Consider the following 24,336-nt stretch of genomic DNA (forward strand, 5'->3'; position numbering starts at 1 on the left):
TCATTGCCCGTCCTCTGTCTCATTCTCCCCCTCTCTATTTTCGGTTCACTCTTTTTAGATTTATGTTATTGTTTTCTTTTAATTAAAGCGAAACGCCCAAAATTAAGTTTTGTTAAAAAAAATACAGAAAAAATAGTTTCGTTTTTTAATTGTTTGAATAAGTATTTTAACTTATTATTCTATACACATATGATGTACATTTATATATATCTAAATATATGTATGTATGTATGTATATATGTATAAATATATATGTATATATATATATATGTGTGTGTTTGTAAATAGTTCAATATATATAGATATATATGTGCTTGATTTTGCGTTCATTTGAATGTGTTTATGTTTTATAGTCGAAGCTGAAGCTGTATTTGTGTTAATGAGTATCTGTGAGATACATTTGTATCTTTCGGCTGCCATGTGAAACTTGTATCTTTCGCAATTTTAGACGCATGCTGCTTATTTGCTACTGATTCTGCTGCTTCTTCATCTCTTCTTCTGCTCTGTGTCTCGTCGCAATTCAATTTGCCGAAACAGCTGCTGCTCCCGCTGATTGCGTCATTTTGCGGCCAACAACGAGCGCATCTTCACTCGAGAGTGCTCGACTAGTAGATACCCTGCACCTTGAGTGCAAGTACAATATTCACTCGTTTGTTCATACGGATCAAGAATATATTTCTTTCGGATTGTTATCTATATTTCCACTACTCCACATTACTCCTTAAAAAGAAATCTGGCATGTCAAATAAGAAAAAAAAACATTTCGTTAATCTGAATTGAAGGACTTGCCAAAGTTCTTCCCCATGATGTCATTTTTGGTTCAGTTTGTTGCATGCCCCCGGCACGCCCAACACACAAATCCACCACCCACCAAAAAAAAAAAAAACAAAAAAACAACGATATTAACTCGTGTACAAAATCCTTTTGCCGGCCTACAAAACAAAAATCAATAAAAGTGCCAGGAAATATACATACACACATACATACATATGTATATATACACAAATACAAATATTCATACACACACATACCAAGAGACCCAGTACCCAACTCATAAACAAATGTCGGCTGGCCTGCGGAATGACATCATCAAGAAGAAAAAGAAGAAGAAGAACAACAACAACCACAACGACATCGTTTGTCATCATCGTTTATTCTTTAGTTCGTGTGTTTCCGATTTTTCCGAAGTTTTCTGCATTTTTATTTCATTCGCTTTCTTACGCGCTGCTCCCCCGAAAAAATCAGATCAGATGCTAAGGCTCGGTCGACAGAGGGTGCGCGAGTAGCGAAAAAACGATAATATTTCGTACAACGAGAGATCCGCTGAGAAACCCAGCAAGGAACTGGTAAATGACTCCTCATTACCGAATGTATTGTGTAGACACACAATGTAATCCATTACCCAGTAATGCACTTGCATGCTGATTTGTATGCTAGACATATTCTAAGTCAGGCACAAACTTCACTTCGCGAAACAAGGATCTGAATATATTGAAAATTTCTGAATTTACATGTTCCATGTTGACTTCCATTATTCATTACTTATTTATTTCAATTATGCAAATGCAGAATGCTTAATTTAACATTAGACGCTAATTGAAGCTGAGCATACGGGCAACGAAGATTCAGGCACATGACGCGATCAAGCGATAAACCATATTATCAATTACTCTCTTGCTTCTTACTTCGCTCTCTCCTTGTCGCTTAAGCTCTCTTTTTTGCTCTCTCACTTTGCCAAGTTTTACGCGGTTGGTTTTAAACCAGGGTTGCAAAGCTTTTAGCGCATACCGCAAAGATAGGATCTTTTGAGACCTATTCCATTTATTGTGTACTCCTATAAGATTTTGGTATTGTTAACATTGCCTTGGGGAAGTTTAAGATATACACAGAGATATTCTACAGATTTCAAAAACGACAAGTAAAACGAATGGGATGCTGTGCTGAACGCTTGCAAAGCTACAACGCTGCCCTATTAAATATACATATATATATATATATACATGCATACACTTAGAGAATAAATCAACTTGAATTTTTGAATACTAAAAAGTTTCTCTTGTTTATAGATATTATTTGTAGACATAAGAAAAACATATTCTTAGAATTGGAATGTTGTTTTTTCTATTCTTAATAATAAAAAACTATTTCTAAAAAGTAGAAATGCAAATTTATTTCGTAATAATATAGCATATTTCTCAAATGCAGTGCAATGTGTTTTTGCTGAGTGTAGTTAATTATTAAGCCGCTTCTATTTATTATACAAAGCAACAGTTTTAAATCAAGACATGTCTGTCTGTTTGTCTGTCTGCCCACCTGGTGGTTAGTTGGACGACGACCTCGTCAAGGAGGAAACAACACGAAAGCAACAACAACAATAAACAAACAAACAACAGCAACGCACTGAGCGTTATTTTTTTTTTTGCTTATGCCTTTGCGGCGGTTTTTGAGTCGGTTTCTTCTTCTCCGTTGTTGCGGCGGTTATAGTTTGTTTTTGTTGTTGTTGGTTTTGCATGTTTTATTATCATTTGCGGCCAGCTTTTACCGTTGCGCTGGCTTCGCTGCCGGCGTCATCGTCGTCGTTGTCGAGTGCATTGCACTTTTAAGTGGTCTGGCCTAAACCGACCCGACCCAAACCGACCCGATCAGACTAGCATCAACTAACCATTCATGTGGCACAGTTGCACACATCAAATGGCTAAAAGAAATGCTGCATTCGCCACTAATTGCTTGTTGTGCCACTCTGATACCACCAAGCGCATACACTCAGAAAAAACATCGACCTACATTTTATAAAAATCTTAAACAAAATATATATATTTATCGATTATAAAAATTAAAAGTGCTAGCCCAAACATAAATAAGAAAAAGCCAATATAAGAATTCTTCTATTGTGTAAACACATCTAAAACAACGATATTATTTTTCTGAATGTGTAAATGCTGACGTAAGTCCTAAAGTATGGATGTCTCATCGAATTCAACAAAACTAGACACATCGGAAGTGAAAGTGATTACAATGATTGAGTGAATTGAGAATTCATTCAAATTCTCTGTATTTGCCACTGTGTGGAAACAGGCAGATGCAGTTATACAGCTCACAAAATTAGTCATTCTATTATTATTTGGCTGATGACTATTTATTATTCTCATTAATAATAATATGAACACATAAGCAGCCAACAAGAATAATGTGCACAAGTAAGTTTTGATTGCACTATTGACCTTGGTTTGATATAGTGGCCTCCGAGCCAGCTCATTTAGATATGTGTATATGCTTATATATATGCACTTATTACTTGACATACATATGCCATGAAATCGTTAATTTCTTCTTTTTTGATACCCTGAACCAATTAAAAATGGGTTAAAAAGGGGTATAACGGTTGTGTGCAAAAGTATATAATATATTATATATATATATATATATATATATATATATGCTTGATTAGGATCGACGTTTTAGATACCTTAAGAGATAGATACTTCAAATTTGGAATATAGATTCTCGTATACTCGGGGCAGATCAAGATTATTTAATTCTTATCGATAACTGCCCCCGTTTCATATGGCTTTTGTGAAGCAATACATTTGCTTTGTTTAAATTAGCGTTTGTACACAAAATATAATGCAAATGTCCGCATTTATAGCTTTTACTTATGCGATATTTTAAAGGAAAATGTTGTAACAATTTAACTACAATAGGGTAAATCGTCGTCGTACTGACTTGACTGCAATATTCTGACTTGTTTTGTGCTGATTTGCTGTTAATTTTAACCTCAAATTTCCGTTTTATTAGCATTTACATTGCACAGCTGCTGCTATCAACGTCATTATCATTGTCATCATCATCGCCAGCATAGTCATCACTTCATTATCATCATCGTCATTATGGCCTTTGAGCATTTACTGCACTGCGGTGCATTCAACTTTTGATGCCAAACCAGTAAATTGTCCTCCGTCTCTCTATGTCCACCCCATCCCCCTCCCCGTCGCTTCCCCCCGGGAAAGTGTCTGCCAGCATTTAGCAAATTAAGATATTTCAAGGCGCAAGGTGTCCAATTTATGTGCTATTGTATTCGTATATATTAATGTGGGTCGGCTGAGTCACATGTATATATATATATATATGTATATATATATACACAATGCCATTCGATTAGATTGCTCATTAGAATTTTGCTTTGTGTTTTCATATGCAATTTGGTTTTTGTTATTTTCTTTATTTATTATTCAATTGAACATTATTGCCGTTGCTAACAGTGTCTGTTGCCCATTGTCAAATATAAAATAAAATCGCCAGCACTTCTATATAAGAATTATATATATAATTGACAAATCAGTTCAGAAGTATTACTCATAGAGCTAAGGACGAATATTCTTAACCTTTCGATCGGCATATAACCCAATCAGATCATCATAGAAGATTTTCACTTATTCCTTCATCCTTATTCATCATACATTTCCATCATGTTTCCATGAGACTCCATAGAAAATAATGGGAATGTCCGGTCTTCTTTATACGAAGAGAACATTTAGCTAGTCTTCCTAACAACCTGCTGGGTTAAGAGTCGCGGGGGAAAGGGATGGTCTTTGTGTAGAAATACTCCTCGAGCATGCATAACAAAGTAGACCGAAACCGTGATTCATGCCAATTCATTTTATCATTTCATTGTGTGCATTTTGTTCCGACAGAAAGACACAAAAAAACAAAAAAACAAAAAAACAGCCATTGACGAATCCAACCAAACCCGGTGGTTGAATTCTTATACCCTCAACCCATTAAAAATGGCTACAAAGAGTGTGATGGTTTTATGCAAAAGTATGTAACAGCCAGAAGGACACTAATTTGTAACTAAAAGAAACAAATTTCAAAACAAATGACTTGTCCTATACCGAATATCCCAAAAATATGGTGTTTTATATATATATATATATTTTTAGAAATGCATTTCTCAAAAGTATAAATGCAAAAAATCTTTCTTAAATGCAGAAATTGGTAATGAAATTTACTGGATCGGCTTCTATATTAGAGTTTAGCTATTTTCTGCCTTAGAGGTCGAGTAACTCAGTGAAAAGTGATTCAATCGTAAGTTTTCTTTCAAATTCAATTATATGAATCATATAAATAAAAGCGAATACTAATGTTTATTCATATTAGCGGAAAAAATCGAATTTTAGAGTTGCTTTTAGAAATATCTAAATTTTAGACAAGTGTACCTTGAAATTAAGAAAAGAAAGCCCCGATTTTTAGTCTAAGTGTATATTTGAGTGTGGAAATATATTTAAATGTAAATTTGACAATATAATTACAATAGGGTACATTTCAGTCGTGCTCATCCGACGGCAGCATTCTTACTTGCTTGCAAATGCAGTTTGATTAGACGAGCGGTGAAAGAGGCACGTTGCCAAGCAGGAAGGTGGGGTAAGGAGAGCAGCAGACCAAACTACTGAGGGAATTGCATGCATGACAACAACAAACTCAGATAGGGCTATGGCTAGAGGGATGGTGGGTAGGAGGGGTGCACCACCGATGAGACCGACCCGTTGCCAGTCGTCCCAGTGCCCAGTGTCCAATTCCCTGCTGCCAGTTGCCAGTCGCATGTCAAATAACTTTGCAGCCGAGGGTTGTTCGGCACACACAGCACACGATAAAAAGAGATATAAGACTTATAAGTGAATAAAGTTACTATGTATGTATATATAGGGTATATATATATATATATTTGTACATTGTCTGAGCAGAAGAACTGCTTGTGTCATATTTGTTGTGGGCTATGGTGTATATACACTCATAAGAAAATCGCATCAAATTTTAGTAAATCGCCAAGGGTTGGTCCCCATATTATTCAGAAAGTAAATTTCTAAAATAGATGGTTCTTGCTTTCTAAAACCAGGGCTTGAATTTCTTTATTTAAAAAGTAAGTAAATAAAAAAGAACAAAAATACCATATTTTTCAGATTGTCGATTTATTCATTTTAGCAATATTTTTTCCTCATTTTTTCTAAGCAAGAAAAACCTTACATTTTTTAAGGTGATTTACTAAAATATAGGGCGATGTTGTTCTGCGTGTCGGGGGATATATTTAAACCTTGACTGAACAGAAGAAGTGATTCTTTCATATTTGTTTTGCCCTATTGTGTGTATACCATTTGATCTGCATATTTCGGTTCATTTAGGATTAGGAGCGGAGCTTCTCCGCAGCAGTTGTTGTTCTTAAACGGCGTTTAAATTAATTGCTCAAATGTCAATGATCTGATGCTCGATGAAGTGGCGCTGGGAATCTGCTGGTCAACGTATTCAATGTGTGTATTGCTTCTAGCGAATTCCACTCACACCCTCCACCCCTCAACGTGCTTACTTAATTTACAAAATTTATTGGCATTTAATGCGCTCGAATGCGGGCATGTTGAGAAACTACTATAAGCCATTTTCTTTTATTTTTAATTAGGCACGTTCCACAGCCGCGCTGAACAATCGAATTAGTCATAAAGGCAGCAGCTACCAGGTCATAGCTGCAACATAAAAATGAGAGAAAATCGCTGCCTAATGAAGCGCAGCTGTGTAAAATCGGAACAAGAGAGTGAGATAGGGAGGGACGGTGGGGATAAGAGAGAGAAAGAGATAGAGAGCATTGTTGACCAAGCTGGCTTAAGTGACAGGCAGGAAGCATGGAAAGTGAGGGAAATGGGGTTCAATTGCCACACATTGCAGATGATGTTGATGCTGATGGGCCAAGGCCAAAAGACAGGATCTATAAACAGCAATTTACAAATTGCGGCATTGCATCGAGAAAATGTCACATGGAATAAATTTAACACTGGACTGCAAGCAACTCAGGCAACTAAAGTTTTCAACTTTCAAATAAAACAAGTGCGAGAGTGCCCGACTAGTTGATACCCTAGCCTAACATATATTCGTACTCACTTTGTGAATTCATACAATTTAAACAATTTAATTTTTGTTATTTTCCTTTCTTAGCTAATATATTTTTAGCTTGCCTCCTTTAATGTATTTTAACAGTTGAAAGCCGATCGTCGAGCTAACCCTCTTTATATTTACTTCTATGGCCAGTGACTGGTTTTAATTAAATAATTAGCATAAATTATCAATTGAAATGCGCTCAGCGAAGCAGTCAAAGTTAGCCGGTCAGGCAGGAATCCCTTCTGGGATAGGGGTGCATGCACTTTTGGTGGTGCCTGTAGGGTAGGGTTGTCAGCCACCCTGATCCGTGACCCTAACGATCGTATGCAACCCCCGTTAAGCGCGGATCGAGGGTGGGTATCAGTTCAGGGCGAATGAGCCCTCAAGCTACCCCATTTGGTGGCACATTAATCAAATATATGCATATGTGCACATATATATATATACATATATATTTGTTTTGAAGAATTCGAACACATTAAAGTTATACAAAAAGTAAAAACAAAAACAGACGAAATTACAGTTCTTTCTTGATTTGGCTAAGCCCTATTCTAAACCAAGATCAATTTATTGATCACTCCCAAAAACAATATAAAAACCTTTTGTTTTATTAGATATTTTATTTATTTATTTGTATTTTATTGAATTTGCTATTCCTTAGATCAAAATCAAGTTTATTTTTAAAGGTGTAGGAGAAGAAAAAAATTCTTTTATACGACAGAGTATCGAATTCTGGGTGTTCTGTGTGATTCGTGTTTATTTTAATAGCTTTTGATATTAAGCTGCAAACTATGTTTTTCGGATGAAGATTGCATGTTGGAAGATAATGCATCTAATTCGAAAAAAGTCAAAAAAAAAAAAAAAAAAAAAACTACAGTTCTTATAGTAATAAAGTACTTAAACCATTATTAATTTTTTGCATTTGTTTTTAAGTAATTTTTTTGTTGCTATATCTGCTGTTGTTCTTTTTGATTCGCTTTCTGAGTTGGTTGCTTAGTGAGATGAGCCTGCTGATTGTTCCACATTCCACATTGCACATCAAATCTCGACCACATAGCGACTACTGCTTGAGGGACTTATGGAATAGTAGCTATTCTCTGAAAGAAACTTATACAGCATAATAATGGGGCTGGTGCGGGTTGGGGCAATACGCACCTTCATCGCTGTCAAAGCTGTAGAAGTTGTCATCGTCTCGTGTCATGGAGCGTCGATTGGATCGCGCCAGTTGCGATTGCGAATGGGAATGTGTTTGAGGTGCCAGAGATCTGGCCGATCTGCTGCTGATGCTAGTGGTGGGCATTGTGGGCGTGGAGCTGCGCCGCTGACTTTGGCTGTTGGGAAATGGAAGCGGCGAACCATATTGGCTGCGACTGCAATTCGAATTCTGGCGATCCAAGCTCAGCTCCAACTGCTCCCGGGACAGATCCCTGCTCAGATTGTGGCAGCTGTTGTTGTTGCTGGTTGTTGGTGTTGGTGTTGGCGTTGTTACAATGTCTGGTATCGGTTTGCACTTAACATTTGTTGGCGTTAGCTGACTGACAGACTCGACCTGCATCTGCTCAAAAAGATCGTCGGCTGGTTCGTCCTCATCGCTGCATATGGTCAATTCCTCGCTGTGGAGTCGGCGGCCACAGAGTCGGGGTCTGCCCTCAAAACGTGAGATCAGCTTATTGACTTTGCCCACATCGCCTGGATGCATTTGCTCCCTGTAGGTGAGACGCAGCGAACTGGTTTTCACAAGCGGCTTAGACGGATGCGTCATGGAAACGCTGCGTTGCGGCAATTTGGCTGCTGCAGGTGATGCAACCGGAACTGGAGCTGGAGCTGGAGCTGCTGTTGCTGCTGTTGCTGCTGCTACTATTGTCAAAGGTGGTTTGCTGATGGGTAGCGGCGGCGGCACTGCATCATAAATGGGCGCCATCATGCTCGGCGGAGGTCGACGCTGCGGCAATGGTGGCGGTGGCGGAGACACCGATGGTGGGCGTTCCGCTAGCTCCAATTGCTCATCATCCACAGTCACATCCACATCCATCTCCATATCCATGTCCATATCCTCATTATTACCATTGTTGTCATTGTCGTCATCCTCCTCCAGGGGCTGCTGCTCCATGAGACTTTCGCAGCTGTTGCCAATCTGAGGCGTCTGCCTTCGTATTCTGGTCACACGCGAACTGCTGTCATCCGCATCCTCCTCGCTGCTGCCGGCGCTAATACGCAGCACGGGCGCATTACGCAGTGCCTCATCGAAGTCGGCAAAGGCGCCAGCGGGACCGCCTTCGCTCTCAAAGATGTCAATGCTCTTGGGCTTGTACAGAGCCGGTCCGGGCCAAACGCGAGACGAGTTGCACGCTTGTGCAGTCAGCTGCTGTTGCTCCTTGAAGCCAGCGATTATTTGCTCATTGGACACCCATTGGTGTCGATTGTCTCTTGTTGGTGGCGGCGTTAGAGTTGTGGCCACAGCTATTATCAGTGTAGACTCGTAGGCATCTGTGTGCTGCTGATGGATGAGCACGCGCGGATAATCGCCTGCTGCTGCCAGCTGCTGTTGGCCCCCCAAAGCCGCATCCTCCTCCTCGAGTGACTCGCTGCTCCAAGCTGTTGTCGAGTGCGCCTGCAGCTGCGCCAACATTCCGATTGTGGGTCGATCTCTTTCTCGTTCCCGTTTCACTTGCTCGCCGGCATCCAGCTGACCGAATGCCTCATCGGCGCACACATCCTGGCCGCTGTCGTCGCTGCCATTGCTGTCGTCGCTGTCATCGCTGTGGTGATAGGTTGCCGCCAGCTCCTCGTCGTCGTCAATATCCGCGGGCTCTTGACCAACTGTGTTGAGTTTATTGCCGCCCAGTTGCGTCGCTGCTGGTGGCTTGTCCTTGCTGCTGTCGCCGCTGCCACGTTGCCGAAAGAACTTGAGCTGCTGCATCTTCTCGTTCAATTTGTGCATCATGCCCATGCCAAATGTGGCGCCAGCTGCTGCTCCAACTGCTGCTCCTTGGGCTCCTTGGGCCACCTGCGTCTCGCTGCTACTCTTAAAGCTTTTGCGCCAACGCTGTTGCAGCTGCTCGCTGGACGTGAAGCGACGCAGACGCGCACGCATTGTTCCTCCCGCCACGCCTGACTGAGATGGCTTAGGCAAATCCCCGTCCTCCTCCTCGTCATCGTTGACGTCGTCGCGGTCTTTGCTTGCTTGCTTGTCGACGGCTTGTTTGGGTTGATGCTGATGCACTCGCTTGATCGATTTGCGCAGACGTTTCAAATTCTGACGCATCGCTCGACGTATTGGTGGCTGGCCTTGCTCCTGCTGCTGCTCCTGCTGATGCTGCTGCTGCTCCTGCACAGGCATCTCCAGCGGCGGCTGTCGCACCTTGGCAAACCTGGTTGCGGCTATGCCCGATTTCTTACGCTGCGTCGGTGGCACTGGCGCTGACATTGCCTCCTCCATGCCACTCTCATCGTCACTCTCATGCCGAGCAGTCTCTGCAAGTTGTTCTTGCTGCAGATCCTTGAGCGTATTTTGCCTGGTTAGCGGCAACGTTCTAATGTGTATATCATAATTGTCGGCGATCTCGCGATCTCGACGCTCCTGTGCCAGTTTCTCAACGCGTCGCTCCGCCTCGTACTGTTCCACATAGCGATCGACCTCGATGCCATCCCGCCGTACAATCGTCTCCTTGGCAAACAGATGCTTCAGCTGCAGCTCGCTCAGATTCTTGTAGCCGCGCTGCAGCCGCTGCGTTAGACTATTGCCGCCATTTCGTGTGGCAGCTGCTTCTGCTGTTGGTGGTGGTGGTATTTTAATGGGACTAATTGGACGGGAGACGCGTGTATTGCCATATGGCGCATAGTAATCGTCATCAAGGCTGCCAGCGCTGCAATAGGTGCCAGCGGCCAGGTGATTGGAGGATGACGGCGCCATCTGTCCGCGATTGGCGCCCAGCGTGGCCTGCTCGTGCATCAGTGAGCTAATTGTGGATATGCGTTGCGGTGTCCGATTGATGAACAGCGCCGCCGGCACTTGCTCCGTCTCTACAGCAGTCTCACCTGCCGTTGTTGCAGCCTTGTTGCTGCCGCTCGCATTGTTGCCTCGCGAACTGCAAAAGATGCGGCGCGCAGCGCGCATTTTGGGCAACGATTTGGGCAAACGCAACTGTGGCAGCGATGCCAGTTTGCCTGTGCGACAAAATAAGAACACATAAGTGGACAAATTTCAATTTGATGCAGCTCTTAAATGAACTGAACTCATCTTTGATTCAGTCTCTTGCAATGAACCAAAACGACGGGCCATCTTACCGATCCTAACCTAATCTTAGAGAAACAAACTAATATGCTATCAACATTTTTTGACAGCACTCTCGTGCTTTAGAGCATTATCTTAGATATATCCTTATTTTTTTCTCTCCTTATTGTGTATTTCAATTTAGGTCCAATTCTAACATTTCTAGCCTTTATTTTCCTCTTTTTTGTGCATTTCAAATTAATTGCTATCACTTTTTTTGCCCCCCTTTGGATAGAATATTAGCCTTTTTACAGATTTTCGATAAGAAAATCAATGATTAAAGATCAAAACTTGCGCTTGACTTTCACACTTAACGCAACACTCACCTTTTAGACTCTCCACATCGAGACGCTGGCAAAGATTGCGTAAATCCATAATTCCGTGCTGACTGTGATTGTTTCGTTGCTGTGGCTCCCGTTGTAGATCCTGCTGTTGCTGTTGCTGTAGATGGGTCATTGGTGGTGCTGGTGTTGGCTGTTTGTGGTTCCCAAATTGCCAAATGCCAAATTACGATCAACGTCCGTTGCAGTTCAACATTGTTGCCAGTCTGAAATGCGGCACATTGAGCGCGTGCACAGACAGCTCGCAGCTTGAGAAGAATTGCCCGTGTAGCGCTAATTTAATTAGCTTTCGCTTCTAACCCGTCTTTTTGTGGCGTTCCAATGCTAACTGGCCATTGTCTGTCTCTTATTGGCCCTGTCTCCCTGTCTCTGTGTCTCTGTGTCTGCCTTCTGCATTCACTGCATTCTCGCTTGACACATTTTCCATTGAACGGATTTTGGAATTAGGTCTATGACGACGCACTGAACCACTGGCAGGCACCCACAACACAGTTTACCCATTCAGAATCGATGGAAAGAAGGGTCTAATCAAGTTTTGTCTTCGACCCCACCATAAGGTATATCTAGTTAAGGTCAGCAGCAACAGCCGAGTCGTCAGAGACAGTCAGACCTTAGAGACCTTAGATTTGGAATATGAGTTATCGAATACCTTAAGTAGATCAGCTTTTTGTAATTTTATCAATCTATCTCTCTATTATCAATCAAAATTGATTATTTGATTGAAACTAAAACGCCCTTTAATTCGTTAGGAGTATAACTTGACATAATGTAACTTCAAGTGTTAAAATTTCATCATGATCGAAATCGAACGAAGTAACAAATAAATAAATAGAGACGTGTACGACTTAAAGTGAGGTCTTCGGTACAGGATATCTACTAGTCAATCTCTCGGCTGAAGCGTTTTACTCTGCTCTGCTATTTATTTTGCCTTATGCCTTGCTATTCGCTGACCACTTCCGATGGGGCAGTGTCGCTATCGATTCTCTGTTTCTCAACGATTCTCGCTGGCTTACGGAAAAGTAATAACGGCAATAATCGATATTCAAGTCGTGGTTTGCTTAAATCGAATAAAGCAAGTCAGAACGTTGCTGTACGATTTCGTCAAGTACAGAAAATTTATTGCTGCAGATAGCTCCTAGACAAAATTTGCAAAGATGCACCCGACCCATGGGCTGCACTTAGATATGGCATTTTGCTAATTCGGGCGGCATGTGAATAAGTAGATAATATTAAGACATTGCATTTGTTAGCGCATAGATAAGGATTGATTGCTTAGGTCAACTTGTACATAGATATTTTGGTATATAAGCCATGAATTTTTACTAAATAAATGAGTAGGAAAAGAACTGTTTCTGTATTCACATCACTTAAACCCAATTTGGCTCCTTTCACCGCGCGTAAATTAAATAGTTAGCTTCTTTTTCTTTTGCATAATAATTATAATAACATATATGTTTTCTTCTTCTCTTTGCAGACAGACAGACAGACAACGATAATAATAAAAAAAACCGACAGTGATAAACTTTTACTAGCAGCCAAGTGCATATTAGATACAGATACATATGTATATGGCATGTATATGTATATATGCCATTTAAGTGTAAAAAGTTGCTCAATGTGTTCTTATTTTTGTACTTTGCCAGCTATTGTGTTTGCAAAAGGGAAAACGCTCACTTGGATGCAATTTTCATTAGCGCGAAAATTGTGAGAACTCAGCGCAAACAATAAAAGAAAAAAAAGAAAAAGAATCCCAACAAAACAAAAACAAAAATAAATATAAATAAAAATAAAAAACATTCCAAACAGACAAACAATCGCAACACAACGGAATTGACAATACAATTGCGGAGGTTGTTGCAGATTCCAGGTCTAGAAGCGAGTGTGCCACACGGACGGGGCACTTGCGAGTGTGCGTTTGTGTCTGTGTGCGCGAATAGATAACTGCAACCACAACAATTGAAGTGCAGTTGAACAGCAACTCAAATGAGGCGGCAGTCAATGATGCTGGCCGCGATATTACTGGCTGCCATTTTGGGCAGCGCAACGGCAACGAGTAAGTATCTATCTATCTATCTATCTATAATAAATCTGTCAATCAGCTGAGGCATTGAGACTTATCTTTCACACATTTGTAGCAAATTCATACTTAGCTTAACAAAATTAATTGATAGATATTCCACTTAGATAGATTTTCTTTAAAAGCGTTTTAAATGAAGCCTTGCCCCACTTCAAACAATCTCTATTTGAATAAATTTATTGTGGCGTAAAGCCTACCGAAGCCACTCTCTTCTCCCTCCTGGGTATGCACCAGCAGTTCCCAATGGACTACTGATCCATAAAAATAGCTATCGACTGCGACACCAATTGATAAAAATAAACAGCGAAAACGAACAACTTATTATGTTGACTTAAACGCGTGGAAAATGCGAATGTGCCCTAATTTATGTGGCGCATTAGTGAAGAGATAAAAAAATAATGAAACACAGGCTAGCCACATTCCCAGCAAGACTCTGACTCTGTCTTCATTTACAAATCTTCTCCACAGACAATTCCCCGCCACGGATAAGCAAACAGCCGCCCACAGATGAGCTGCTCTTCAAGGTGGCGCAACAGAACAAGGAGAGCGACAAGCCATTCATTATTGAGTGCGAGGCCGATGGACAACCCGAACCGGAGTAAGTACACATTGGCCTGGCATGCTTGCTATGCATGTTTTGGTTATGGTTAACATCTACATTTACTGAACTCGTACAAATTTTAAATTCTATATAATATATGTTTGTATATACGTGTGTTCGTTTGGCAATTTACATAAATAAACTTTAAGCAGACGCATGGCAAACAAGAATTTTTTGAATCAAAAATCGTTTGCCTCTATTTTTTTTCGAAAAATGTTCATGTATTTTGATGGGTGTGTGTGTCTGTTTGTGTGCTTTTCTTTTGAATTTCTTGGACGTCGCGTAAGAAATATTTTAAATTTTTACATAAAAACGAGAAACTTTACACAACTTGATGATTTCCGTATCACGCAACTCGAACCAAAAATAATGCGCAGAGTGAAAGAGATCGCCTAGATGGCATATGCATTTATTTATCTTATCATTTATTGCTCTAATTTATTAGTGAACTATAAAAATAAGTACCATTTACCGATAGCCATAAAAGCTGAATTTATTTATTTTTTTGTATATAACTTTCCAGTAGAAAGTCGTAGAAATATGTAGGAAACGCGAGCTAAAATATGTAACTGGGTTAGTTAAAGATTTGCTGACAGGGTATCTGTAAGTTGAGCTCCGTCTTTAAGGATTATTCTTGTTCTTTCCAATTCAATTGCACAAACATATTTCGCATTACTAAACTTCTGTGCACCAGGTGGCGCTTTAAGGCAACAGGTCACAGGGCGTAATAAATCTTGGCGATCCATTTTCCTCCTACGAGCTTTCCGTAATTTAGTTGTTGATTCTTTTTATAAATGTGCTTAAAATAAATATGAAATGCTTGTTGGCTTCTCTTAAATATATATATGTATGTATGTACATATGTATATCTATTTGAGGGTATACGAGTATATACATATATACATATGTTTATTCATACTTTAATTATATTAGAGTGTGCAAATTTTGTTGCATTTGCTCGCCCGTTTAATCATATTGATGCTGTGACATCATTTGAATTGAAATGACTCACATGTCTGCACATGTCAAAAATTCAAGTTGGTTTTATTTTATTGTTTTATTATGTGATTCTCTATATGGTCGATTAGAACCTGTTCGTCATAGAAACACGTTTCATTTTGTTGTTGTTGTTTTTTTATTTTGTATTTTATACGTTACTTTCTGTGAAGTTTTTCTTTTTATTATACTAACGCCTGTACTTGCATTAAGTCATTTCGAAATGCGGAATTTCATTTTTAACGCGCTTGGACGATGACCTCATTTGTGATTCCGAAAACAAGTTGGCCCGGAATGAAGTGCGTGACGTGCTGCTTGAAAATATGAAAAGTAGCCGACCGAAAATAGTTTTTCCTACGCAGCAGTACCAGCAGCAGCAGCAGCAGCAGCAGCAACAGCAACAGATGTCAAATTGCTTTTTCTCTTTCTCTCTCTCTCTGTTTCTCTCACTTGGGCCCAGTTTGTAACCTTCTGCAATAGTTGGCAATGCGTAAATTTGTATTCATGTATTTTACATCGCGTCAAATGGGTTAATAGTGGGAAATGTGTGTGTGTGTGTGTGTGTGTGTGTGTGAGTGAGTGCACGCTTTTTGGGCCATGACGTCGTTCCTAATGATGACGAAGATCATTATTATGTTGGCAAGTGTACGGACAGGTAGTAATAATAACCAGTTTGACCGGATGGTCCGGCATGCTTAGAATATACGATTACATACACATTTTCGAATGTTAAAATTTATATATGTGTGTACGTATAGATATATATATATATAATCGCATGCATAAGCCAGGCTATGAACATTACGTAATGATGTCGAACTCCAAGTCAAACGGTTCACTGTTGCTATACACTAAACACCAGACCAGGCTTTATGCCAGCCTGGCCCAATTGTTTCTGATGAAGATCAAGTCTGTTGCTTGGTGGCTTTTCTTAGTTAGGCTGTCATTGCTTCCTGCACTGCCTGCAAACATGTCGCCTTTTTCCAATTGGTTTTATTCGATGCAATATGAATATGCAATATGTGAACTGCCAACACTTTGATTTCAATACATTCATTTGAAATATGCTTGTCGCCACTTTCCATTTGCAATGATTTCTTTCAACGAAAGACGCCCATTAAAAATATGATAAACGGTTTTAAGAGTAAGAGTTTGGCTAATTGGTAAAATTGATCGAATAATTGGTAGTTAAATAATAAAATCGACTAACAATGTGTGTGTGTGTTTTGGCTTCGGTTCGATTGGGTTCAAAAAACCAGTTTTCAACCATGTTGCTTAATTTATAAGATTAACAATTTGACGAAGAGAAGAAGACAATTTTATATTGACAGACAAAAATTTGAATATTACATAAACATGCATAGCTATTAACAAATACTATCAATAATAACGAATTCCATGGCAGCCAATGTAATTGGCACGTTACCTTTTATAAAGATAATTAAACGCATTTAAGTGGATATTAAAGTTATGTACGCACAACAAGCATAATAAATAGTTACAGCAGACAGAGCTCGACTAGGAAGTACCTTGAGTTCAAGCCCAAGGTATATATGTAACCTTATATATATATATTTATTGCATAGATGGGTATATGTATATATCCCTTATGTGTCTTGTTAAATTTGAAAATGAAGGAATCAGGGTAAGAAGAAGGCGTAGGCAACTTAAAAAGACAAGCATTGGATTGGAGGAGCATTTAACCAAAAGACGATTCTTACATTTGCCGCATTGCGATAATGTCATAACTTACTTTTGAACTTAAGCGTTTTCATATATTTTGAATAACTTTCTACAAGAGACACATGTATATATCTATGCATATGTACTAAGTGTGTTTAGCTAGTGGGCAACTGGGCGGGACGTAATCGGGGCGCATTGAAGTCGTGCAACATTCAGTTCACAATGGACTCGCTGGTCTCACGTATCTCTCTACAGACGAACTATACGCCTCTGTGATTCAGCGTGACCTACTTTGTTTTTTTGTTGTCATTGGCTGCTTCTGCTGCTGCTGTTGTTGTTGTTGTTATTATTTTGTTGTCTAATGTGCAACACACACACACACACTCAAATTGTTGTTGCTGTCGTTGCATAGCCGCGCAATGCGTTCACAGCTATTTGTTGTTTTTTTTTTTTTTTTAGAATACCCAAGTGTTGATATTCTTTGCGGTTATTAGCAATTCGATGTTAATCTATGCATTCAGATGCACATACATGTTTACAGACAAACACGTACAAACTTATTCAAAATAGTTTGGGTTGACTGGCTTTTCACCATTTTCGGTTCGAGCGGCTTTCAAATTTTGTCCATTCACCGATGAAAATAATAAATAAATCAATCTGTTTGTCATTTGGAATAGCTTTAGTTTCTTTCTAAAAAAAAAACACAGTTTTTCGGTTTTTTTTTTTTTTAATTTTGGCAAATCTGATATATTTTGTGTTAAGGACGGCTGAAAAGCATAATCTCATTGACAAGCTCAGCCAATAAGGACGATTTTTAGGATCGAGAATGGGCGTGATGCATACATTTTCTCAATCTCAATCTTTGGAGCAGGTTCCTCGTAATCTACCCTCCAATTATTTTAATGCATTTCCTTGTTTCCCAGTTCTCAAAAATTCTATTACCAATTTCTTATGGAAAAGGAAGCAAGTGAATTCATTTTCGCTGAGTATATGTATTTGCAGGAGTCAGAATCGGGATATTATTATTTCAGTTTTCATCAACAAACTAGAAATTTAAATAAAAAAATACTACACTTGCAGGTCTATGCAGCTGGACAGCTCAGCTTTCTCTGGTTCGTATCTCGTATATGTTTTTGCATCTGTGTCAGTCACTTAAGTTCTAAAAAGTTGTCTGGCTGAACTTTGTGAAACTAGTTTGGAGTTGGGAGCGCCCAAGACAAATAGCAGCAACAACTTTTAGTGTAACCTTAAACATATGGCCATTTGTTGCTTGCAACATCTGCGCCTCGCTTCTCCACTTCCTCCAATTGTCAGTGGGGCATTGTTTTTTCAAGGTGCCGCACAGTGTACCGAATGTATCTCCAAAATTTGCCAAAAATCTTATTAGAAACAGGACTATTGATGGCCTCCAAAATGTCACTTCGACTTTTGGAAACCCTGGCAATCTGACCCTGACTTCTATCAGGATCAAAACATTTTGTTTCACAACTATCCTCATTGTTCTATGATAATTTCTTATTTGTCTACTTAAATATAAACTGGAATGGTTTTTATGTATACATTTTTTAATGTAAACCACATTTTATACATTATAATCAAACAATTTAAAGTTTGGCAAGGATGGAACACTCAGCTGAGTGTAATTTGCCGAATTTTTTTTCGCCACTTAAATGTAAGCGTCTATATCAAGTTGCTGGCGTTGGTTTAGTTGGCTGAGGGGGGCACAACTTATTGATTTTTCACGCAATGTTGAACTCGACCTCGCTCCTGCTGCTGTTGCTATTGTTGGTGCTGCTGAAGTTGTGGATTGTTATTTTTGCTTCTTTGGCGCCGTTGCTTGTTTCTGTTATTGTGGTTTTTATGGCTGGCTCATGTTTATTAATAAGCTCGGTCTCGCCTAACTGGCGCCCAAAAACCAGTGTATTTGAATTTGAACACACTAAATCGCAGCAGGAAAGTTGCCCACTTTAAGCAAAGACTGATCACAAAAAAAAAACATAACCAAAAAAAAATTGTCACAAAATACAAAAAAAAAACAGCAGTAGCCAGCAGGAAGATGATGAAACACACACTAAACAGAATACACACCACCCATGATATGTGCTTAGTGCAATCGATTGTCGTTGTCATCATCATCGTGATTAAAATCAACTTCATCAGCGCATTTTGCGACTTTCAGATAGCCCCCAGCAGCTGTAGCAGGACAAATGAGTAACACGACTGAATGATGCCCTACAAATTGTCACTATACAATCAACTTTTACTTTGGAAAGGATTCTATTTGTCGCTTATGTTGCTTACACAGCATCTCTTTTCCTCTATCCACAATTGTTTGGAGTAGTGGGCAAATGCGACGCAACAACAAATATCTTGAGTACATTTTCTAGAACTATAATGATATGCTTTCGTTTTCCATTTGTTGCTAATCGTAATTTCGAATTGTATAAGAATATATGTGATGTTGAAACCTGCATGTACCCAGTATTAGGTAGGGCATACTCGTCAATGCCGATGACAAAGTCACCCCCAGTCTAAGGGCGAACTACTTCCCCAACTTCCGCACATGATTCATGCGTAGAAATCAAGCTTTTGCACAAGCGACGCTGCCATTTGACATTTTGCTGGCTTCGACTTTGGTAATTGGGGCGGTTAAGCTTTCATATAATGTATTCGTACATACATACATACATATTCAATTATGTATATTGAATTTGTGAAGAAAATCGATGAATCGATGAATGGCGCCATAAGTTGACACAGCTCTATATCTCATGCACAAGCTGGATTAAAATGAGTTTTAATATATACGTTTCAAGCTCTCGATCGGCATATGAATCGATCTAATTAGACTATCGTATCCGATTTAAAATTCTTCGTGTATATATTACTTGGTCACTTTTTAGCATCTTTAATTATGTGTCAAGTATGCATGTGATAAATCTTGCTAATATCTGAGGAAGTGACGCCTTCTGATATAAATATCCTGAAGTCACCTGATTGCGGACGTACAAATATCCAAATAACATTTCCAAAAGGATTTAATTTCAATTTGAATCGTTATGTGTGTAGCATGTATGTAGGTAATATTTCTTTTATATTGTGCATATCAATAAAGTCGCAGTAGAAATATAATCATTAAATAAAGCTGCGAATAAATGTTATGTGTTTGCGCTTATCGCTTTATAATAGTAATAGATTAATCGATCAAAAGGATTTCGATAGAAGCCAAGATATATTATAACTGTAATACTGCTATCGATTACTCGACTACAGTTGAAACATGAAATATCCGGGGTAATTTGTGATTCGTGTAGCCAAGCACCATTTTCTACAGACAATATTTACATAATATTGTGAAGCTGTAGCTGTTTTCAGAGCTCATCCCTTAGTCCCACCAGCATCCCAGTCACCTGCCACCTGCTTGAGCGTCTAGCCTCTTGCAACACGAGCGGCTACAACAACAACGGCAACAGAGCAACAAACGTGGCAAGAACACTCACTCGTCAGCCTCTAATTCATTTGATTCATTCATGCCGCACAGCGTCAAGTGCTCTCTGTGTGTGTGTGTGTGTGTATGTGTGTGTGTGTGTAGAGGAATGCCAGAGCATAAACAACCCTTTTATATATTCCGGTATGGGAAAACGCAATTCGCCAGGCGCAATTCCCACTTGCAGCTTTGTGCCCTCATACGATGGAGCGAGCATACGTCGTGTCTGGTTTGGTCCCTAGTACCCAGAACCGAGTCATTTATGTCAGATGTTAAGTACATATGTACATCAAATGCCCTGCCGTCTGGCTGAATATCCATTCGTTTCGGATGCAGCCAGCCAGTCAGTCAGTCAGTCAGTTAGGTTGGCTGGCAGTGAAGTTATGCGCGCCTCGATGAGTCATAATGTGTCCAGAGTCCTGGATCCGCCACATCCCCAACATGTGGCACGTGGCGCTGTAGATTCCGTTATTGTTTTGTTTGTTTTGCCTAAAAGCGTTTCTTGATAGCGGCTGAGACGCCCAGCAAAGGGTTGCCACTCGACATAAATCGATAACAGGGCTTGATACATACATATTTTATATGTAGCTCCATGCATATTTAAATATGTTTACGCTCTTGTTTAATGACTTGTCTCCGACTTAGACTTGGACTCACTAACTGCTCGTGGCAAAAACCAGTTCAATTACAACTGCCACTTAGAAACACATGAGTAGGCGTTCGTTCGTTCGTTTGTCATCTTCCCTGATTGTATTACATCTATAAGTGTTGTAAGTGTAATTATAATTTATGCAATTATTCCATTTGACTCCGTTAAGTTGGAATTTCAAGTCAAGTGTTCTATTGTAGCAGCAATCTCAATATTGATTCGTCTAAATCGGAAAGTTGCGACACGGTTAGTCAACCATTCAGCAAATAATGTAGCAGTTTGAAATATGAAAATTATGAGATATCAGAGACTTAAGCAGCTAAACTTTAACTTTGGAATAGCATATTCTATATATTATAAAGCCGATCAAGTTTATTCATTTGATCGATAACATCTTCAGTTGTTTAGTGGGCAATTAAAGAAACCTTCTCAAGATCGAGCATTTGTACTTTTTGCATAATAGGATTATCTAAAATGCCAACTCTATTTTGGTTTAACTGAGGTCATCCATTCACAAGTCGTCCTTTAATAACATATGTATACCATGTGAAACAAAGTGATTATTTCGCTAAATGCCCGATATGCGCTAATATTTTTTGTGGACATTGTGACTCCCTGAAGCGCTTCAGTTGTGTATATTTTTCTGTTGCTAGGACCCACGCTGAGTCTAGCCTTTTTTTTCGGCCTTTCTCACCCTATCACCCCAAATGGGAGTTCTGAGAAATAGTAGAAGACCGGTTTGCATGCTAGCTTCCCATTAATGCGACCAGCAAGAATGTCAACTGAAACTTTTGTCCCATTTTTATGAGCAACGCTTTGTGGTGTGATACCTTGGAGACGGTGCTTTGTTTCCTTGTCGGCATTTTCGGTGTCATTGCACGTTTGACATGCACGCGGGGCACGCCCAGTTCACAGTGACAGTCACAGCTGTCTTACCTCCTTCCTCCCTCACAACTATTTTTTTTTTTTTTTTTTTTTTTTTTGATAATTCTATTGTTGTGCTCCACTTCGAGCCTTATGTGTACATACACTTATTCGCGCACATATCGAGCGTAAAAGCATTTCGCTGTAAAATGCGCAATGGCAACCCTCTAGCCACAGCACAAATCCACAACATTCTCAGCCATCAGCCCTCAGCTCTCAGCCTGGCGACGTCATCTGTGTTCACTCCATTTCATCTTGTTGCCTGCCCCCCCTCTGGTAGCGTTTATTTGCTTCGCGGCTCTATCCAAAAGCTGCCCGTTTCTGATCCCTGCTCTCGAGTTACATGTCATTCAAAGCACACCGACAGTGCCTTTACATTACAAACTAGTTGCAAAAGGCATCATTCTGACATTACATCAGAAATCGATATATAAATAACAGACAACACTTTCTGATCCATCTGCAATTTTGCTGCTTGCAGTTTTTAAAGGGGTTTAACTCCATAACTGCCTAACTCTTTAGTTGGTGCTATTTTTGCGCATGGAGCCGCTGCATAAATATTGCAATTACTTGTGGTTGTTGTTTTGGTTACTTTTCTTTATTTCACTTCAAAGCAAAATATGGAAGTGGGTTAGGGCTTTCTATTCGCATGCCACATGCAGATAAAAGCAGCCGCAATGAGCGTGTTGCCAACCTCACAACCGTATAGTAATGCGCTAAAAAATATGCTCTGGCATTTTGTTAAACTTATGCTGTTTATACTACCCTGTACCCTGTTCAAAATTGTTAATGAGGGTTGTACAAAATTGTAGCAATGAGTTAACATTCAGCAGAAAGCATTTCCGCTACCCGTGGATTCTATGCTCAAGGGTATCTTGTGGTAAGGCAAGCTGACTTGCTTGGTATTTGCAACCCCATTTCAAAAAAGAAAAGTAAAATATAAAAAAAAAGCAACAACCCATCGCTGGGTGTGTGTTTTGTGTGTGTTGTGATGACTCATACAGTTAGCAGCAAGCAGCAAGCACCAAGCCTTCTGCCTGCCCGCAATTTCTAAAGAGATTTTAATCGCACTTTTGTGCCTGGCAGAGGCAGAGCTGAGTTGGATGGATAGATGGATAGATAGATATCTGGTAAGGAGCCATCCAAAAACTATTACAAAGTCGCTGGGGTTAAGTGGCAGTCAAGCTGGCAACCCAACAAAAAGCACACACACACATACAGTTACAGTTACAGTTGCACAGACAAACGGCTTAAGGAAGTTGCATGCATTTGCGAAAGGAAGGAAAAAGGGAGGGCTGGAGCGAGGTAGGAACTCTTGCCGTTGGCAACAGTAGGGAAGGGTTAGGGTTCAGTTGAGGGTGTGGGCCGCTGCACATTTAGCCGGTTTAGTTGGGCTGCTTAACTTTTTCGGTCAGCAGCACCTGCCCGCTTCGCTGCCTTCGTGTTGATGGTGTTGATGGTGTTGCCTGATGACGACGACTTGGTTGAGTGAACTGTGCGCGTAGTGCCGAGACGAAGGACGGGATACGGGTATACGGGTGTATGCGAGGATGGGGGTGGTCACACTGAGTCAGCGCGTTTATTGACTAGGCTACCATGGGGTTAACTAGGGGTTAGTCTAACTTTACCCCATGGACTTGCCCACCAACTTAATGTGTCATTGGCACAACGTCACCCTTATTGCCCTGGCAACAGCAACAGCAGTTGAGACAAGAGCTGCCAGCCCATTTTCAGTATATGGAATTTTGTGTACTATCTACTTCTGTATAGTAATATATATCACATAACAAGATTACATTTGTATGAAACTATACAAGAATAGCATACCTTTAGGCTAAGTATTATTATTAGTTATTAATTGAAGGAATTAAAAATATACATTAAAAAATACAGAACAAATATATCGATAAGTTCGCAAAGAAGCAGAAGAAGATTTGTTGATGATAAATTAGTTAAATTTGTTACAAACCACAGCACACTTACAAGTTCAACAAACCCAACCAGCCACATTGTGGCGAGCTGTGGCAAGCCCACCATCTTGCCCCGTTTTAAACATTGCATTGCAACTTACAACACTTAAAAACAATTCATGTGATTGACCTATTCCATGACCGGCAGCTGGAACAGGGGCCGGGGTAAGAGGTGAGAGGTGAGAGACAACGATTCTCGATGTCTCGGGAGCCGCTTGAGTAAATAATAAAAACTCACAAAAACTAAAAATTCAGCGCTTAACAAGCTCAAGCAGCTCGACCAGTTCACATAATTGACTTATGAAAGAGGGACACAGTCAGACTGTCAGACTGACAGACAGAGAGAGAGAGAGAGAGAGAGAGAGAAAGAGAGAATGAGAGAATGAAAATAAGAATGAGAAACTTAAAAAATAT

General features: G+C 39.9%; 2 protein-coding genes across 5 annotated transcripts in view; one reads left to right on the forward strand and one right to left on the reverse strand.

Annotated features, from left to right (window-relative positions):
- The window catches only part of LOC6565826 (neuroglian), a 35,871-nt gene that overhangs the window by 2,599 nt on the left and 8,936 nt on the right, over positions 1–24,336 (forward strand). The window contains exons 2-3 of one of the 3 annotated variants that reach the window (XM_043216194.1): positions 13,179–13,588; positions 14,081–14,210. In XM_043216194.1, the coding sequence (XP_043072129.1) occupies positions 13,519–13,588; positions 14,081–14,210 (200 nt within the window). In that variant the 5' untranslated portion in view covers positions 13,179–13,518. Of the gene's footprint in view, positions 1–13,178; positions 13,589–14,080; positions 14,211–24,336 lie in introns of those variants that run through there. The other 2 variants (XM_001992714.2, XR_004365322.2) reach the window with 2 other exon arrangements.
- LOC6565825 (actin cytoskeleton-regulatory complex protein pan1) lies at positions 7,577–11,727 on the reverse strand. Of its 2 annotated transcripts, none has more exons than XM_032738973.2 (3): positions 11,521–11,727; positions 8,077–11,088; positions 7,577–8,011 (listed from the first exon to the last, which is right to left on the reverse strand). In XM_032738973.2, the coding sequence occupies exons 1-3, from the start codon at positions 11,648–11,650 to the stop codon at positions 7,998–8,000; spliced, it is 3,156 nt and encodes a 1,051-aa protein (XP_032594864.1). In that variant the 5' UTR covers positions 11,651–11,727; the 3' UTR covers positions 7,577–7,997. The 2 variants fall into 2 exon arrangements, with proteins under 2 accessions (XP_032594864.1, XP_001992749.1); XM_001992713.3 differs by having other exon boundaries at positions 7,577–8,018.

The sequence above is a fragment of the Drosophila grimshawi genome, unplaced genomic scaffold (genome assembly GCF_018153295.1).
Source record: "Drosophila grimshawi isolate 15287-2541.00 unplaced genomic scaffold, ASM1815329v1 contig_848, whole genome shotgun sequence".
Taxonomy (NCBI): domain Eukaryota; kingdom Metazoa; phylum Arthropoda; class Insecta; order Diptera; family Drosophilidae; genus Drosophila; species Drosophila grimshawi.